The sequence below is a fragment of the Protopterus annectens genome, chromosome 6.part0 (assembly GCF_019279795.1).
Source record: "Protopterus annectens isolate FY-2018-M chromosome 6.part0, PAN1.0, whole genome shotgun sequence".
NCBI classification, from domain to species: Eukaryota; Metazoa; Chordata; order Ceratodontiformes; family Protopteridae; genus Protopterus; species Protopterus annectens.
The window spans coordinates 1099368889-1099389778 of NC_056737.1; the positions used below are offsets into that span (position 1 = coordinate 1099368889).

At 40.8% G+C, this 20890-nt stretch overlaps 1 protein-coding gene across 1 annotated transcript in view; it reads right to left on the minus strand.

Moving 5' to 3' along the window:
• The window catches only part of TC2N (tandem C2 domains, nuclear), a 591081-nt gene that overhangs the window by 220396 nt on the left and 349795 nt on the right, over positions 1 to 20890 (minus strand). Inside the window, exon 7 of the mRNA XM_044073626.1 lies at positions 4433 to 4549. Coding sequence (XP_043929561.1) covers positions 4433 to 4549 — 117 coding nt within the window. The remainder of the gene's footprint in view (positions 1 to 4432; positions 4550 to 20890) is intronic.

The window sequence follows — 20890 nt, forward strand, 5'->3', positions numbered from 1 at the left end:
ATCAATAAATCTACATTGGGCACAGGTCCCACATTTTAACCTATAGTGGCTGGGGCTGGATGGATAACTGAGCCACTATCGATATATTTGGAAAAGGAATTAAAAAACATTTTGAGTAGATACTCGAATGTATTAAAAGACACTGAACATTTTTTGAGAGATCTATTTGAGTTTACACAAAGCCTTGACAATATAAAAGATCTAACATTTATTACTATGGATGTTGAGGCTTTGTTTACTAGCATTCCCAATGACAAGGGTATAAGTATTTTACATAGCCTGTTGGTTGGCAATAATGGGATAGAGACCTCTAAAACTGACTTTTTCTGCTTATTATTAGAGGTCATTTTGGAGAACAATATATTTTTGTTCCAAAATAATTATTATAAACAGAAGATGGGAGTGGCCATGGGATCCAGTTGTGCCAATACCTATGCTAACCTTATTATGGTTTTGTGGGAACAGGAACATCTGATAGGCCACCCCAACGTCTTGTTTTACAGGAGCTTTGTAGATGATCTCTTTCTTATATGGAAGGGTAATGAGAAAGGACGCAAAGATCTATTTGACCATGTCAATTCTACTGGTGACTTTTTAAGATTTACAATGGAATATTCCAAAACCAGTATTAATTATCTTGACATCACAGTCTATGTTGAAGAGGGCATTATCAAAACAAAAATATATAGGAAGCCATGTTATTGTCTGGCTTTTCTCCATAGAGACAGTATGCATAATCCTACACTGTTTAATAACATAGTGAAGGGACAAACAATGCAACTGTCAAGACTATGCTGTGACAAACAAATATTGCTAGGTGAAATGACTCACTTAAAGCAAGATTTTATGGCTAGAGGCTATAATGAGGGTGATATTAATAGAATTTATACACAAACAAAAGAACTTAAAAAAAGTACAGCTAAACCCTTTTATTCAGCAAAGGTTCCAGGTCTAAACAATAAAAAGACAGACAGTACTAAACTGTCTATAATTCTGCCCTACAGTAACAATGTTAATAGAATACAAAAAGCCATCAGAGATAATTGGCATATTTTATTGGTTGATGACAGCACTAAGGTGTTGGTAGGTGAGCATCCATCTTATATATATAAGAATTGTAAGAATCTGAAACAACAATTGTGTTATTCCAAAGGGGCATTGAATAATCAATGTAAGGTGCATCCCTTAGAAATGGGCACTAAAAAAATGTGAGACCTGTGCCCAATGTAGATTTATTGATGAATCCAGATTCTTTAGACATCCTGATACAGGACATCTTTGGGAGTTAAGAAATACTGGCAGTTGTAGTACAAAAAATGTTGTGTATGTTGCCCACTGTACCTTCTGTTTTTGCTTCTATGTGGGCAAAACAAACAGATCTTTGAAAGAACGTATAAGGGACCATAATTACAGTATTCAAAGGCAGGAAGAATATAGTGCTATAGCCAAACACGTTAAGAGCTTTGGATCTCATCATACATTTTTGTTTCAGATACTGCATATCCAATATGAAAATATACGGAATGAAGATATTGTTAATGAAACTGAGAGTGCAGAACTAAAATGGATTTTTAGGCTAGCAGCACATAGGGGTAGAGGGCTGAATGATGCTATATCCCTTAAACCTATTCTGAAAGCTAGAGGATATAGATGAAGTTTATATATGTTTATTTATTTATATTAATAATATTATTTTTATTTTTGATTTTTGCACGTAAATGCTATTTATTTTGCAATACATATCCATTTATTGTTATTTATTGTTACATACACACACTTGTTTTGTAGATTTTATTGCACACTAAATATATTATATGCATTTAGCAGTAGTCCAATATATATTTCTATGACTTAGTTATATTTTAGGTAGCGTATAGTCATCAATTGTTGGCATATATTCAGTCTATATTATATTTACATCATGTCTAATATGCCACTATGTTAATAAAGTCTAAATTATTATATTCATAGACAAGATATTAATTGTTGTATAAATTGATTTGTATTGTTATTTATATACATTTTTATATGTACTTTTAACATAGATTAATCATGTAAAATAGGATTAAAGGGCTTATATACCTTTAAATCATTATAGTTTTAGATTGGTTAATTATAACAATTAATTCAATGGATTGTATAAAAGAAAGGAATATTTGAATTATTCTAACGTCTGATGAAGCGGATCATAAGTTCCGTGAAAGTGCTTACGAATTACTTGTCTACGAATTGTTTTGTACTGCTATAACAAAAGATTCATTTTATTTTATTTTATTACGCTACCAGTTCGTTATTTATTTACAATAATTACGTGCTTTTGCTGCTTCCGCATAAGGGGTATTTTTGAAATATATTATATATATATATATATATATATATATATATATATATATATACATGGTTCCCCTTTATATCATCGATTTCCCAAAATGTCAACTCACTTAAAAGTGAGATGACAACATCGAAGGTTCAAAAGAGTGAACTCCCGGAACGACGAATTTCCCCTCTGGGAAAATAACCACTTGGCCACCACTAACAATGAAAAAAACTAAACAAATTAAACCCACTGAAGTGGGGGGCTTTGCCCTCCCCACTTAAATATTCCAACTCTAAGATCACACTACAGTACAGAAAAGGGCAAAGGTCGTCAGTGGTGGCCAAGTGGTTATTTTCCCGGAGACAAAATTCGCAGTTCCGGAAGTTCGCTCCTTTGAACCTTCGATGTTGTCATCTTGCTGTTAAGTGAGTCGACGTTATGGGAAACTGATGATATGGGGAACCATATATATATATATATATATATATATATATATATATATACACATATGTGTGTGTGTGTGTGTGTTGGCCACCTGGTTACTTACCCTCTAAAATCCTTCGGCATTCAGGGTTTTGGAGATATCTTCTCGGTGATGTCATCTTTGGTAATACTGTCTTTCGTTGTTTTGAAGTAGACCCATATATATATATATATATATATATATATATATATATATATATATATATACACATACATATATATACATATATATGTATATATGTATATATACGCATAGTATATTCTCTCTCTCTCTCTCTCTATATATATATATATATATATATATATATATATATATATATATATATCTATGGATATAGATGTGGCTATAGATAGATGTGGGAATACTTAAAGATGATCGAATGCTATAAAAGTCAACATGCATATGAGTGAAGAAATATTATCGTATTGGCAGTATATCAACAGTAAAAAATGTAAAAAAGTGTCTGAATGTTGTATTTTTATTTAATATGAGTACCAGATACATTTGCATGCAAGACATGTTGGATAAATCATCTTGCCTCCTGAGCAAGTCCCCATTACTGTTGCAAATGTCTGTCTTGTTCTTCTGTTGTCTTCTGTCTTGATGCTCTGTCTCAATCGTGGCTAATGCAATTTCATAGTGTGTGCCAGTAATGATCGCCTTGTTTAGGGAAATATCTTCCTTTTTCCAAGTGGTGTAACAGTAGGGGTGGTATATATAAGTTTGGGAGTATGGGAGGGCTGGTGTACCATATCAGGGGTGCAGGGGAGCGTGTCCCCTCCAAGGGGTGTGGAGACATGAAGCTATTGTCTTCTTGCGGTTAGGAGCATTTATACTGATTTAAGAAAAGAGGTATGTGTCAATATCAGTGATATAGTTTCCTGTTGATATTGTGCTGATGCAATAATATTTTGTTGATTTTATGTATGTTGATGTTTTTGAGGTCAAATCATTTTAACTGTGTCTCTAACAGCTGTCCTTCAGTGATAGAGGGTTTTGGATCATATATGACCTCAAACAACCCAAAGGGAAAGGTGAGACAACTTGCTTCTCATGTGGCACACACCCTTCATAGGACCTGCATTGTATGCATGTACCAGTCTGACACTATCACACTGTATGCATATGCTTACCATCTACAAGATAAACATAAATAATTATAAAAGAATTGTCCCTTTTCTTCCTGGGACTAACTGTTCTAGGCATTATGTAACACAGTTAAATAAATGTGAAAATACTTCACTTTGGGTTGCCTTGGGAGGTATGTCATGACTCAGTGCATTTTCAATTAAATTTGAGATCAGAAGGTACTGTACAAGGCAGGAAGGCATTCCAGCAGTAAACACCCAAAGCAAGGCAAGTTAACAAATACCGACAATATGAAAACAATATTAATCTGAAGACAAATTCCAGTAACTGTATGATAGCAAACATGGAAACTAATACACCATTTGTGTTAATGTATAACAAACTTTAACTGGAAATAATAAAGTTAACTTCTAAAGGAAGCTGGTGCTTCTTATATGATATGATCAGACAGTAACTACTATTTAGTACCTAGAAAACCACCCAGAAAATCAAAAGGTACCAGTAAAGATAAACAGTTCACAAGACAGTCGTGCAATACTTACAGTAGTGCCATCCTTGACTGACGACTTGAACTGAACTGACTTGGGCAGTGTGATGATTCCTTTCACACAGACCGATGGGGTGTCTCCATATTTAGAAGGCAAATTCAAGTCTTTGCACTAAAAAAGTAAAACAGATTTATGAAAAAAGACTGTCCATGGCGAGATTTGAAGAAATTATACTGGCTTGTATCTGTGAAAGAAAGAATGTAAATCAGGTTACTGACCAGGAGGTTTTCAGTGCTTCTGTATGTTACAGATGCAGCTACGTTCCATGTGTACCACACTCAGGTTCTGGTATTCAGGTACAGGCACTCAGATGTCCTGTTTCTAATAGTAACTTTTTCAGTCTGGCCAAATGGTTAGCATGGCTGAGCATCTGTCAAGTCTAAGGACCATTTACATGTAGTGCAGGTCAGATATGTTGACTATAAAGACTGTTGTTCATTTTGGTACATATGCTAAAAATTCTTCAACATCTTTCTTCTTTATGCAGTTGCTGCATTAATACATCCATTCAGCAATTTCTAGTGATGCCACGATACGAACCAATGTTATACCCTCACTTCCAACCACTGCAATGCAGTGATTGCCATCAACACCACCTCCTATTTGGTTGGTACACTGGGTCACTAGGCAAACAACGGATTAGAATGGGCAGTGGAATTCCTAGACAACAGGGAATGAATCAGGAGCAACGGAGAGAACTGACACTAATATTAAGCATCTGTACATAGTGCTCTATGCATGAGGTGGAACGTATGTGACCAGCAGGCATCAGATCACAAACGGGGGGGGTGTCCACATTAGCACCACACAAGCACGCACATTACTTTGTGCATGTGGTAGAAACCATTTGGGAATTCACTGTGGATTAGAAGACAAAGAGAAACATTATGCTACGACTGTGCAGGCATACACTGTCTGATGTATGTTATTCAATATCTGAGTGTCATGCACATCATTTTGAAAGATGGGGTGATATTTACACCATACAGGTACACAAACTGCATGTGGTGGAAAGCAGCTGTTGCATCCCTAAAATGAGCATGCAGTTCTGGTAAGCGATGATTCACTGCTCTCCCTCAAACTTCACTGAGCTGTAAGCATTCCTCTGGTATACCTTGTTAACCAAAAAAAACCTTTGGTATCCCCACAACGCCATCACCAATGTGAGAAAGTAGACCATTGGTGAATCAGTCTCATCCCATTCAAGCAGCACCTCCAGTGAACCTACGTTACTGGCACTGCATTTGGAAGTAAAATCCCTGTATCAGCTGAGCTAGCTGCTGTCCCTGTCTTTTGTTCCTGACATTTATGACCTCATGCCTAATTATACCAGGGTGACTTTTAGTTTATCCCAAGGTGGGGTGGCACAGTGGCATAGCAGACAGCATTGTTACATTATAGCAAGAGGTTCTCTAGCTCAGTTCTCTGCTGGGATACCTTCTGTGCAGAGTCTGCATGTCCTTCCTGTGTTTGCATGGGTTTCCTCTGGGCACTCTGGTTACCTCCCACATTCCAAAAACATGCAGTAAGTAGATTGGAAACTCTCCTGGCACAGATGCCTGGTACATGTACCACTGTACTACATCATCAGCATATGCTACAACAGCCTGTATTGTATAATATCTCCTGGCACAGGTGCCTGGTATATGTACCAGTGTACTACATCATCAGCATAACTGAACTGGCACAAATCCAATTTTTCTTCCTATGTAACCAGGAGATTTTTACATCACTACATTTCCTGCTGTACACACACACACACACACACACACACACACACACACACACACACACACACACACACACACACACACACACACACACAGCAGAATGGATTTTTTAGCAGCAACGAAAAGAGGAGATGGATAAAATGTAAGTATGTTTATCTTTTTCACAAAATTAAAGACCTCATCACCTTCATAAAACATGCAGGCATCTCCTTCTTAAGGCAAAATCTGTCAGCAGCGGTCAACTGACATTTGTACTGTTTATCAGATGTGGAAATACCCAGGAAGGAAACGTGAACAATACAGGCTTTTAAATAAAATAAATGCATTCAGTATGGTCTATTTATGTCAGGCAGGAAAAGTGAGCAATACAGATTTTTAAATAAAATAAATGCATTCAGTATGGTCTATTTATGCCAACAGTGCTTCATTAATGTTGCATGTTTTTCCAAACATGACCACATATGCTTTTTAATTTGAATTGTGTGACCTGGATATAAAAATGTTTATCCATAACCAAGGCCAGATTAAGACCAAATTGGGCCTGATGCTGCAGCGCAAAAAGGCCCATTTTTTCTCAGCATTGGTGCATGTGCATTTGACACTCACAGTACTTGCGCACTCAAACCGACCAAGAAGCCTTAATTGCTTGCAATGCAATCAGCCAGCCTTATTGAACATGAATAATAACGATGATGTGTCGAAGTATTATCGTAAAAACTCGAGATTAACATCAAGCTATGTAACATCAACATTCAATAGCAATTGTCTGAAAAGTGCACTTAATGCAGAAAAGGCTAAACCAGATCAACTTAACCTCGCCTACCAAGGAATATTGTCACTCTTACTACTGCGCTAGTGCTGCTTACTTATATTTCTGTTTTTCGAGCCTTAGCAAGCGAGAATTCTTCGATTGTGTCAGTAAAGTCAAGGCTGCGCAGCAGCTTATGCTCAATGCTCATAAGCACCAGCATGCTTAGCCTTTCCTGCCCCATTGAGGACCGCAGCTCTCCTTTGACTATTCCCAACTTTGAGAAGCTCCACTCGCCATTGGCATTGGACACCATCATGCACAGATAGATGCGCAACCCAATCTCGATGTTTGGAAATTTCTGAGAAAGATTCAACGATGACAAAAGCTTGTACAAAGTAAGCTCTGCTGATTCGTTCAAGTCACCGATTTCTGAGTGAGCATAAATGCAGCAAACTGTATCAACTCAGCCACCAGTGTGTCTTCCAAGTCATCTGGATATGAGGAAATGAGATTCTTAACTTTGTCCTCGATCTGCTCAATGCTCAATGATGTTAGCTCCGAGAGAAATCCGAATGTTTTACAAATATCATCATACGCCTTCATCCGCTTTTCCAATTCAGCTAACAGACTGTCGATCATGATCAGATACATCTGAGTTTTGAACGTTTTCCTTGGGCTGAAGTCTGCTTCGTTTGCAGCTCCTTCATCAGGCATTTGTTTTCGCTTATGGCCTCGATGCTGCTCAGCCTTGTATTCACCCTGTTGAACCTTTTCGGTCGCCATCTGCTCATATACATCAAAATCTGTCCCATGCAAACTGAACCGTGTTGACCAGTGATGCCATCAAGCCAGTTGCCATATTCAGGCTGACTGTAGGATCTTGGAGGCTAATGCTCGTACTGTTGAGATGGCCAAGGATATTGTTTCAAGCAGTCGCCATAACTGCTGCCTCAAGTTCATCCATCCTGCGTGAAAATCCTTCGGTCTGATTTCTTGTATCTGCCTTCTGCTCCTTATCTGCCGCAAGCTCATCCAGGACTTCCTGAATGCTCTTCCACCCTTCTACCAGTGCTTTGACAGCATCTGCACATTCACACCATCGGGTTCCAGGCAAACCCTTGAGCATCAGCGTTCAGCAATTCTTTAGTCGCTGCCAGCGATATGTTGAGTCAGACAGGAATACATATAGTCCATTGACAAAATCAAAAAACCTGGTACAGCCACCGCAGCTTTCAACAGCCTGACCTCCTACCAGGTTTAGGCTGTGGTTGCAGCATGGAATAAAAGCGGCGTATTTACATTCTCGCTTCACAATTGCCTGGACACCATTGTACCATCCTGACATGTTTGCGCATTGTCATATGACTGGCCTCTGCAGTTAGCAATATCCAAGCCTTTTTCCTTCAGAAAGTTCAGAAGTATGCCAGCCATCTGCTCCACCCATGTGTCTCATCATCATAGGCATGAATGTCAGGAACCATTCAACTGGGCCTGACGGCAGAATGTACTGGATAACAATCGTTAGCTGATCGAAGCATGATACTTCAGGTATCGAGTTAATAGAGACAGAGAAATACTTTGCCTCCTTGGCTTCTTTCAGGATGGTGTCCTGCACCTTTTGTCCCATGAGCTTCACCAGTTCCTCACAAATTGTGGATGACAAATAGGAAACATGACCTTTCCCGTGGTTCTCATACTTTCTAATATGACTAGCCAGCAGAGTATCATACTCCGCCAACAGCTCAATGACGCCAAGGTAGTTACCATTATGAGCGGAACCTATAATCTCATCCGCGCCCCTTACAGCAATGCTCAGCAAGGAATATCAGAACGTCGATGAGCCACTTCAGAATCTGGTGCGAGTAGCACTGCTCTTCCTCGACCTGTTTGGTGGCTAGGTAGTCAACATGACCGGCCTCCCTCTGTCGGCTCACAAAGGACAACATAAACTCACGATGACCATCGCTGCTTTCATGCATTTTTATTCTGGATTCGCCTGCCCTCCAGTTGTCAAAACCACCAGAAACAAACTTGGTTGCTTGAACAGCACTGCCATCAAACAACTTGCATGCAAAGCAGAACATCTTCCCTGTCGAAGACGAGTAGCACAACCACTGACTACAGGATTTTACGCCATTGAGTGGATGCATACGCATGGAGAAGGTCTTTGTGCATCGACGTTGGAATGACTCGCCTGGGTATCATCTGGCACTCTCTTCAAACTTCGATTCAGTGTGTTGGCAGTCTTTTGGACCTTTCTTGACCCAATATTCTCAAGTGTCAGCATCGATTTCACCCCACTGTCCCAAATCATTGGTGAAAGCCTCCAGTGTCAGTGCTAGTACTTTAGCGATAGCACCTCCTTTCACCTCTTTTCTCTCCACTGTACTTTCCCGCTCTTTATTCTCTCTTGCCTCCACAGGTTCATCTTGCTTGGCCTGGTCTTCAGGAGCACTCAAACTCACAATCGCATCTGACACAGACGATTGAGATGAAGATCCTCGTACTCCGAAGTATGAACTCAATTTTTGAATTTTCACCAAAAGCTTTTCTTGTTCTGCTGCTTCTTTCTTTTTCTTTTTTCTCTTTATCCCAACCACTGAGTTGAGACGCCATAGCAAGCATATGCGAAACAGTACGGAAGCTATCACAAAGTACACTGGTTAATGTAAAATTGATAGCATTAACTTGAAATCTTCGGTTAACAATAAACACAACGATGTTATAGTTACTTCACAGTGCAAAGAATAATAGCAACTGTATAATACGTAACGCTGTGTATACGCGTCCGAATGTCGGACTCCAAATTTAATTCTAAGAATTATTTTGAGGTTACTATAGCAAAGGAAAACTGTTCAGCTTCCGGAAAATTCTGGTCTGTTTTCACCTGGGCCTATTTCAGGAATGGGCCTAATGCGGCAGCATCAATAGCACTCACCTTAATCCGGCCCTGTCCATAACTCAATTTGCTCATTTTTTAGTGAGCAGCATAAGTTCATAGGTGTGTACTAAGCTAATGGTCCTGGAACCTTTACAAGCCTAGCCCATAGGATTACCCTGGCATTGTGCCACCTGACCTTAATTCCCAGTGCCAGTGTAGAGTACAGCCACTGGAGTGATCCCCGGAGTGAATTTTCTATTTCCCATCCACTCATCAAGATTTCTCTTGAAGACGGCCAGCAAGGTGCTCTGCTTGACATGTATGGAAAGTCTGTTCCATAGCATGTGCAGTCTCTGGGTTATGAACCTGTCCCTCCAGCATGTTCTGTTGATTGTGGTAATGAGGTTGAGGTCTCTTGAGCATGTGGTGCGGAGGGATTGGGATTCCTTTAGATGTAGCATTTCTAACAGAGCTGGGCCAGACATGGCTTTGCAAGTCAAGCAGAGATCGCCTCTAAGTAGGTGATATGAGACAGAGAATAGTTGGAGTTTTTTGAGTCTGTCGATATAGGACAAATGTTTGAGGCCTAGGATCCTCTTTGTGAGGTACTTTTGCGGCCTCTCCAGTTGTTGCAGGTGTTTAGTGAGGTACATGCCAAATGGGGCATTGTACTCAATAGAGGGAGACAATGACCTCTTTCTTCCTGGATACAAAACCCTTAGTAATGAGATGTGCCACATAGAAGGCCTTTCTGACCACAGTGACAATGTGGTGGTCAAAAGAGAGGCTGCTGTCAACCTGTGTTCCCAGATCTCTTATAACGCCTTCTGTGTTCAGTGGACTACCATCAATGAAACATATACTTAATTGTGGTAGAGAAGTAACTTGCAGTGAACTAGCACTAAATTAAAAATTCTTGATGTTCAAAAATTGGACAAAGACCTTAACAGAGATCATTAAAGGCTTCACTCTGTTTAGGTAGTGTCCAATATGTGCTATCACTGTACCATTCATCTATTCTAAATGTATAGATTTCTAAACTATCATCCTAATTTTTTTAAAGGCAGTGAATTCCATCTCCTTCTTTCTCAGAAGCTAGCTGGCTCATTCAGTGCTATGTACCGGTACCATGAACCATTGCCCACCCCCTCAGCTCTTTAAGTGAAGAACAAAAAGTACTTTATCGCATTAAGCTGATCACTGTATGATCTGCTTATTATAGATCTACATCCCCTACCATACACAGCTCTATTATTGAACAGCAAAGGCAAAAAAAAAAAAATGGCCAGATGCCTAACACCCCCCTCCCTCCTGCCCAGCCATTCAGGTCCTGTTTCTGTGCCCTGACCCTGACCCTCCTCTAATGCATTCAAACTTGAGTGCTGTAGCACTCCATGTGGGGTCTAGACTGTAGCAATAGTTGCTACAGTTTATACCCTGCCTGTACAGAGCACTATGGCACTCATGTTTTAGTTAAAAAAATCCTTCTTTAAACTGTAGTAAACTGCTTGCTACAAATGTAGCAAACATTTGCTAGAATTTATACTCTGCCTGCATGGAGTGCTATGGCACTCATGTTTTAGTTAAAAAAATCCTTCTTACAAACTGTAGCAAATTGCTTGCTACAAATGTAACTAACAGTTGTTGCAAATTGAGAGATTGTTTTAAACTATAATGAACAATGCAGCATGCAGTTGCTACAGTTTAGACCACATATGAAGTACAGTGTTCGGGTCTGACTGCAAATGTAATACTGGCTTTTAAAAGCCAGTATTGCATTCAGAAAGATCGGGATTGGCTGATCATGCCCCCAACACTCTGCTCCCAGGGCAGTTGCCCCTCTTGCCCCGCCCTAGCTATGCTACTGTTCTTGCTTTGAGTTGGAAATAATTATGTCCCAGACTGGCTCCCATAATCATGTTATTCACCAGATGCAGATTATGTCTTGATCTCATTTTATGATGTATAAAACTGATCCCTGCAGAACTACATCATTTTACATTGTTGGATCATTTAAAGGTCCAAACAAGGTCACCCCTAAACTGTCTACAAAAGACAGAAAAAATGTTTAGGCTCATAATGGATATCTGATACTCTTGTTAACTTCCTAGTAAAGAACTTCTTAACCCTTTCAAGTCTAGAAATATCTGTTCTAGAGCAAACATAAAACCCTGATCCATATTCCACTCATTACTTCTACCGGAGTTCCCCAAGGATCCATCTTAGGCCCCCTCCTGTTCAGTATTTTTATTAATGACTTTCACTCCACTCTCACTCATGCATCTGTAGTTTAATACGCGGATGATTCTACTATTATCTGCTCTGGTAAGACTGAAACCGAACTTCTGACCATCACCCAGAATGTTTTCTTTATTACCAAAACCTGGATGACAAATAATCACCTTGCCCTCAACCCAAATAAAAAAAAAACTCTTGCTCTTTATGCCCCCAAAAAATACCACCATTAATAAATCTGATTTCATCATTTTCTCCTCCAACAAGACTGCCTTAGAGGTAGTTTCCCATACTAAGTTACTTGGCTTAACCTTGGATTACAACTTAACCATTGACCAACACATCCACAACACCATCAAATAAACACACCAAAAACTTGGTACCCTCTACCGACATAAACACTTTTTAAACTACTCTACTAGAAAAACATTCGCCCAAACTTTTCTCCTACCTTCTCTCCTCAATGGTGTCCCCATTCTGACAGCACAATCACAGCACAGTGTGCCTCACCCTGCCTCACATGGTAGTACTCACCCTCAATCACAGCGTAGTGTGCCTCACCCTGCCTCACATGGTAGTACTCACCCTCAATCACAGCGCAGTGTGCCTCTCCCTACCTCACATGGTAGTACTCACCCTCAATCACAGCACAGTGTGCCTCACCCTGCCTCACATGGTAGTACTCACCCTCAATCACAGCGTAGTGTGCCTCACCCTGCCTCACATGGTTGTACTCACCCCTAATCACAGCACAGCGTGCCTCACCCTATCTCACATGGTAGTACTCACCCTCAATCACAGCACAGTGTGCCTCACCCTGCCTCACATGGTAGTACTCACCCTTAATCACAGCACAGTGTGCCTCTCCCTACCTCACATGGTAGTACTCACCCTTAATCACAGCACAGTGTGCCTCACCCTGCCTCACATGGTAGTACTCACCCTTAATCACAGCACAGTGTGCCTTACCCTGCCTCACATGGTAGTACTCACCCTTAATCACAGCACAGTGTGCCTCACCCTGCCTCACATGGTAGTACTCACCCTTAATCACAGCACAGTGTGCCTCACCCTGCCTCACATGGTAGTACTCACCCTTAATCACAGCACAGTGTGCCTCACCCTGTCTCACATGGTAGTACTCACCCTTAATCACAGCACAGTGTGCCTCACCCTGCCTCACATGGTGTAAGTGCAGAGTATCATTATCTGTCTGATCTACTGAATACCTGCCAAGCAACCGAGTCTTCCACAAAATGTTGCTATACATTGCCTATGTTACTGTGCCACTTCTGACTCCTATATTATTCTATTCTATATTGTTAAATGCTGTTATTACTCTTGTATATTGTTAAATGCTGTTATTAATTCTCTAAATAATCTCTTAATTATGTAATTTTTTTTTTGGAGATTTTCTCCCCGGGCCTCCACAGAAAATGGGCACATTTCAGCCCAGTTGACTTTCCTGGTTAAAAAAAGCAAATAAATAAATAAATAATAAATAGCCTAATAACCACTGATCCATATTCCATGACTGGTCTAATAAACACTGATCCATATTCCATGATTGGTCTAATAACCACTGATTCATATTCCATGACTGGTCTAATAACCACTGATCCATATTCCATGACTGGTCTAATAACCACTGATCCATATTCCATAACTGGTCTAATAACCACTGATCCATATTCCATGACTGGTCTAATAACCACTGATCCATATTCCATGATTGGTCTAATAACCACTGATACATATTCCATAACTGGTCTAATAACCACTGATCCATATTCCATGATTGGTCTAATAACCACTGATCCATATTCCATGATTGGTCTAATAACCACTGATCCATATTCCATGACTGGTCTAATAACCACTGATCCATATTCCATGATTGGTCTAATAACCACTGATCCATATTCCATGATTGGTCTAATAACCACTGATCCATATTCCATGACTGGTCTAATAACCACTGATCCATATTCCATGACTGGTCTAATAACCACTGATCCATATTCCATGATTGGTCTAATAACCACTGATCCATATTCTATGACTGGTCTAATAACCACTGATCCATATTCCATGACTGGTCTAATAACCACTGATCCATATTCCATGATTGGTCTAATAACCACTGATCCACATTCTATGACTGGTCTAATAACCACTGATCCATATTCTATGACTGGTCTGATACTCAGTCCATGATTGCTCTAATAAACTACAGTTGTGTACACTTACCATAAATGTAGATGTTCGAGTGTACTCACTGTTGCAGTCATTACATTTGGGTCATCTGCTTGCAGTAGCCCTCAGTCAGCCTGATTATCAAAGTCTTGGGTCCTGCGTCGGTTGCTGTCTCATCTTCCATGACGTCAGATAGGCAGGGGTATAAAACATGCAGCCAATGCCATTACATCAGTTTTTCTTGCCCCAGATGTCAGGTGCCCTCCCCCCTAATGGGAAGTGTATATATATATATATATATATATATATATATATATATATATATATATATATATATATATATATATATGTATATATATCTATATATAAATATATGTATATGTATATGTATATATATATATATATATATATATATATATATATATATATATATATATATATATATACACACACACACAAGGTTATACCTCCAACAAAAAAGCAAATACACCAAAAAGCTTTTAAGCATAGTAAAGGAGAGTAGAGGTGTAGCCAAGAGAAGTAAGGGGGCTGGAGGGAGGGTAACCAAGACTGCAACAGTGAATACACTCGAACATCTACATTTACGGTAAGTGTACACAACTGTACTATGTTCTTCATGTTTCACTGTTGCAGTCATCACATTTGGGTAGATTTCCAAAGCTAAGGATGGGAGGAGGAATTTAGATAGCATTAGGACCAGCTATAAGCCCTTGCAAGACTGCAGTGGCAAAGCCGGCTGTGGATTTAGAGAAAATTGGCAAATGGTAATGCTTGGTGAAAGTATGTACAGAACTCCAGGTAGCAGCTTCTAGGATGTCCCTGGTAGGGACACCTCTGAGAAAGGTTGTAGAGGTAGATGCAGCCCTGGTTGAATGGGGTCTAATCCCCTGTGGAATAGGTTTTCCATGGTGCTTATAGCAGAAATGAATGCAATTGCCTATCCATTTAGAAATGGTTTGTTTTGAAATAGCCCTCCCCTCTGCCCCTGCAGCAAATGCCACCAGCAGTTGTTCAGATTTCCTTTGAGGTTTAGTCCTGTCCAAGTAAAATCTAAGTTGTCTGTGCACATATAAGGAGTGCAGTATCCATTCCCCTTTGTTCTGTGGATAAGAAAAGAAGGCTGGCAAATGAATGGACTGATTAAGAGCCACACTGGATACCACCTTGGGCATGAAGGAGGGATTGGTCATAAGGGACCCCCTGTCCGCATGAAAGATGATGAAAGGCTCCACTGCCATAAGGGCCAGTAATTCAGATACCCTTCATGCTGAAGTGATTGCTAAAAGGAAGGCTGTTTTCCAAGAAAGGAATTTTAAATCTGCACTTGCAGCTGGCTCAAAAGGAGGAAGAGTGAGTTTCTCCAATATAAAGTTAAGGTCCCAGGCTGGAGTAGGGGCTCTCCTGGGTGGTCTTATGCTTTTGGCCCATCTGAGGAACTGCTTGAGCAATGGATGAGAGAAGAGGGGTGGTTCTGTGTTACAATGAGCTGAAATGGCTTAGGCGTGGATTTTGATGGAGGAAAAAGAAAGGCCCTTGTGAAGCATCTCAGTTAAGTATTGAAGAATCTGAGGTAAATTGGGCGCTGCTGTGCCCATCCCTTGAGTTTGGTTCCAGACACAGAATCTTTTCCATTTTTCAGCATAAGATTTTCTAGTATTAGGCCTCCTTGCCTCCAAAATGACATCCAACACTTGTTTACTGAGGGATGGTAATGGAGAGATCAGGTAATTAGCCAGGCTGCCAGGTTCAGGGTTTGAAGCTGAGGGTGCAGAATCTGGTTCTCCTGCTGTGACAACAGGGTAGGGGTCTGAGGCAGGTGCCATGGAGCCAGCAGTAACACACTGCGCAAGAGGGGGTACCAGTGTTGGCGTGGCCAGTCTGGTGCAATCAATATCATCCTTGGTTTGTCCTGTTTGATCTTTAGTAGTACTTTGGAGAGGAGAGGCAGAGGAGGAAAGGCATAAACTGATAGATTTTTCCAGCTGAAGGACAGAGCATCCACTTTCCAAGCTTGTTTATGGGGAGTCCTTGTGCAGAATTTGTCCAATTGGTAGTTCTGGGGGAGGCAAACAGGTCTATATCTGGGCTACCCCATTTGTTTATCAACATGTTGAAAGTCTTTGGTTCCAGTTTCCACTCATGTGGGTCCATGAGATTCTGCTTAGTTCGTCTGCCAGTGAATTTAGTTTTCCTGGCAGGAAATGAGCCTGTAGATGCACTTGGTAGCTCAAGGCAGTGTGCCACAGAGCCTGGCTAGTCTGCAGAGGGGGTAAGAATGGGTACCCCCCTGCTTGTTTATGTATCACTTAACAGTGGTATTGTCCATCTTTACCATTAATTGTCCTGGAAGAATTTGGTCCTTGAAGGCTGTCAGAGCATTCTGTACAGCTAACATTTCTTTTTGATTGATATGCAGGTGCATTTGACTTGGGTTCCATTTGCCCTGAATGCACTTCCCTGCCAGGTGAGCCACCCATGCATCTGTTGTTAGGGTTTGGGCGGCAGGGGGTAGAGTGAATGGTAGTCCCTTGTTGTGGTGGCAGGCTTCTGCCCACCAAAGGAACTCTAACCGTAGGCAAGGTATGATAGGAATCATTGCTTCTAGATCCTGAGAATGTTGACACCATAGGCTTTTTAGATACCATTGTAGTTTCCTCATATGCAGTCTTGCATATGGAAGTAGTAGAATGCAGGAGGCCATGAACCCTAAGGCTTGCAGTAGCTGCCTTGCAGATAGCAGGGTTTTTGTGGCCATTAGTTTGAAGTAAGTTGTCAAATGAATTTGTTTCCTCTGGTGTGAGGAAAGCCATCTGGCAAGTTGTGTCCACGCTTGCTCCCAGGAATATAATTTGCTGACAGGGTACCAGATGTGATTTCTTTTCGTTTATGGTGTACCCCAGATAAGTTAGCACCTTTTGTACAAATGCCAGATGATTCAAAAGTATGTCCTGGCTTTTTGCCTGAATTAGACAATAGTCCAGGTATGGGTATATTTGAATATTTCTTTGCCTGCAAAATGCAATGACTGGAGCTAGGTACTTTGTGAATACCCTGGACACAGTAGATAAGCCAAAGGGCAGTGCAGAGAACTGATAGTGCATGTAGCCTGCTTTGAAGTGTAGGTATCTTCTGCAAGATTCCCTGATTGGGATGTGCAGGTATGCTTCTTTTAAATCGAGTGTTGCCAATCAGGCATTTTTGCATAGCATAGGAAGCAACTGGTGAATTTTGAAAGGTGTTTAAGATAGACAGGTCCAGGATAGAACACCATGTGTTTGTCTTTTCTGGGTACCAGGAAAAGTCTTGAGTAGAAACCTTGTCCCTTTTCCTCTTCTGGTACAGTTTGAATAGCCTTTATGCTTAAGAGAGAGTATTTGCTTTTGCGCCTCTGCGCACTGATTTGGGGGTAGATCTGGCCAACTGTTTGGGGTTGGTAATGTGTGGAAGTGAAATCTGTATCCTTGGGAAACTATATTTAAAACCCATTTGTCCTGGGTAATGAGTTCCCAGTTCTTTGCACGAAGAGCAATCTTTCCCCCCAAAGGGGCAGTCAGTTGAGAAGTGCTTGGAAGTTTTAAAGTTAAGTCATTGAGACAGTTTACTATGGGGGGGATCTTACTACTCCCTGATTTGGAAGTGAGAACCCCCCCACTGCTTAGTCCTGTGTGTACCCTGAGACTGAAGCCTGGGTGTTCTGCTGGGTCTGGGTTTGGACTGAGAAGGCCTGGAAGAGGCAGGAAAGGACCAATTCTTAGAGGGACAATGCCTACTAAATCTTGGAGGCTGTACTTGTAGGAAATCTTTAACCGTTTGCATAGACTTAGCTTTTTCCTCCATCTTTTTAAGAACTTCTTCTGTTTTGTTGCCAAACAGGCGGTCCTGATTTAAGGGAGCATCCAGTAAATTAGCTTTAACATGATCTGGCAAGGATTGCTCCTTAAACCAAGCATGCCTTCTGAGTACAGACCCAGTGACAGCAGCCCTGCAAGATGCCTCTAGTGAGTCAAAACCACATTGCAAAGTTTGTTTTCCAACCTGTTCAGCAGAATGCATTAAATCCTGTAAATCTTTATTTTCAGCACAGTCAGGAATCAACATCATTTTCTGTTTAAGCAATCCAATGATATGCTGCTGATACTTTAACATATGAAACTGGCAGTTTAAGGCCCTAATGGTCAAGGTTGCAGAAGTGTATACCTTCTTACCCCATGTATCCAGCGTCCTGGAGTTTCTATTAGAGGGGGTAGGATTTTTGGCAGTAGTAGCCTTAATGCCCTTGGGTCCCTGTGAAATGGTCTCAGGATCTGCAGTAGGATTTTTAAAAAGGAACTTGTGAGAGTCAGGAACCCTGTAATATCTATCAGGTTTTCTGGGAGCAGGAGGTAAAGAGTCAGGGGCCAAGCTAGATTCCGAAAAGACATCATCAACAATGTCTAGTACAGGAGGTATGGCTAAAGGCCTGTGCTGGGGCAGGAGTAAGAAATCCCTAAGCCTTTTTTTAGAATCAGAGTAATCCTGGCTTTCCCAACAAAAGTGCTCCCTAAGAGTATGCAAGGTTTCACCAAAAGAGAAATCCTCTGTGTGGGGGGGGGGGAGCAGAGGGAATAGAGTCCTCAGCATGAGAATCCTCTTAGGTAGATAAGGGTAGATCCTGATCATCAGAGGAGACAGAAAGTTCAGAATCCTGGTCAGAAGTATCATAAGCAAACTCAGTCCTAGGTCTCTTAGAGAGGGGAAGGTTGGCTTCCACTGATTAAGGTAATAAGGTCTTCAGCCATTCTTATCATTTGTTTTTTACGCATAGAGGCCTGATCATGCAGTCTGGGCGTCAGTTTTCTAGGCATGGTTCGAGCTTTAGGCCTTGAAGACGAAGATGGTGTCGGTTTAATATGCAAGTCAGTAGGCCTGAATACACCCTCAGAAGCTGGTGCCTGCACAGCGGCTCCAGACCCATCGAAGGTAGAGACATCTGCAGGTTCCACAGTTGAAGCATCTCATGGCATACCAGACTCTGAATGGGTCTCAGTAGAGACCTGCAAATCTGAAGTAGCGGGTATCAGGGGCTGCGGAAGTGCCTCACTGAGTACTGGCGAACTGGCGACTGGCTTAGGAGAAGCATCGTCATCAGCTTTCGACCTAGGCGGCCTGTCTCTGTCTTTATCTTTGCGTTTTTTCGGAATATTGGTAGACGGATGGCTTACCGAAGACATATCTGGATAATTGAACCGAGTACCAAAATATTTAGAAACGTAAATATACCTACAACGAATAGTTCATTGCTTAAATAAGGCACAAAACCGACAGCGAGGTACGTCGTGGTCAGGGCCTAGGCAAGGAATACAGTACGAATGGAAATCTTTATGAGGTATTTGCTTTCTCCAAGAAATACAATTATTGACTTTTACTGACTTCGGTTTAGAGCAAGAAAAAGATTCCCCAACGGGGTACTTAGCTTTAGTTGAAGACTTCGGTTCTGAAACTCGAAAATAAAAATTTCAGGAGTCGGACGACCGGCACTTGCGAACTGCTTCTGCTTCGGGCACCGCACTGCAAGAAAGACTGATGTAATGGCATCGGCTGCATGCTTTATACCCCTGACTACCTGACGTCACGGAAGATGAGACAGCAACCGACGCAGGACCCAAGACTTTGATAATTAGGCTGACTGAGGTCTACTGCAAGCAGATAACCCAAATGTGATGACTGCAACAGTGAAACAGGAAGAATATCCACTGATCTACATTCCATGATTGGTCTAATAACTGTTTTGTAAACTGGAATCATGACAGCCTCATCCCTAGAAAAGACATTTCTTAACAGGGTCCTAATAAGTAAATATGTATTTTTTATATATTTTATTTACCTGTCCCTTAAATTTCAGTTTGTTATCCAGTATGAATACTAGGTCAACATAACACAAACTGTTTTTAATTGTAGAACAATCCGGACTAGATGGCTGTATGTGATTATTCCTTCCCATGTGCATCACCTTATATTTTGTCTCATTAATCCTTATGCCAGTAAGCAGGCTCCATTCAAAAAATAAATAAATAAAAGACAACTTAAATAGTGATGGAGTATAAGCTGGATGTTCACAGAAGTAGTTACCCCTTCCACTTTTAGGTCATCTGAAAATTTTCTAACCTAACATTTATTATCTGTTGGGATATTACACATGAAAATATGGTGAAGTAAAGGACCCAGTACTGAGCCTTGGGGGACTTAGATTACTTGATCTAAACTCCAGAATGGTCCCACTGGCTGACCTGTTTTTTAGTCATTTCATACTCATAGGATCATTGGAGTTTACTAGGCTAATGGCTCTAGAGCCCTTGTAAGCCTAGCTATTCATACCCAAAGTTTCCTGGTTATCAATACCCACAGGCTAGAATGGCTATGGAATATGCCTGTGCCTTAGGGCATCTACAAACTGCCCCTGTCCATAATGGCCACAGTCAACAAGCCAGGGGCGAATTTGTGATTTCCCATCCATTGGATCAAAGTGCATTTCAATAGGCTTTGGGAAGAGCTCTGTTTCACATCAATGGGAAGTCTATTCTAGAGAAGGGGTAATCTGAAGCACATAACTATCCCTCCAACATGTTTTGTTTACGTCACTGATAAGGTTTAGTTCCTTA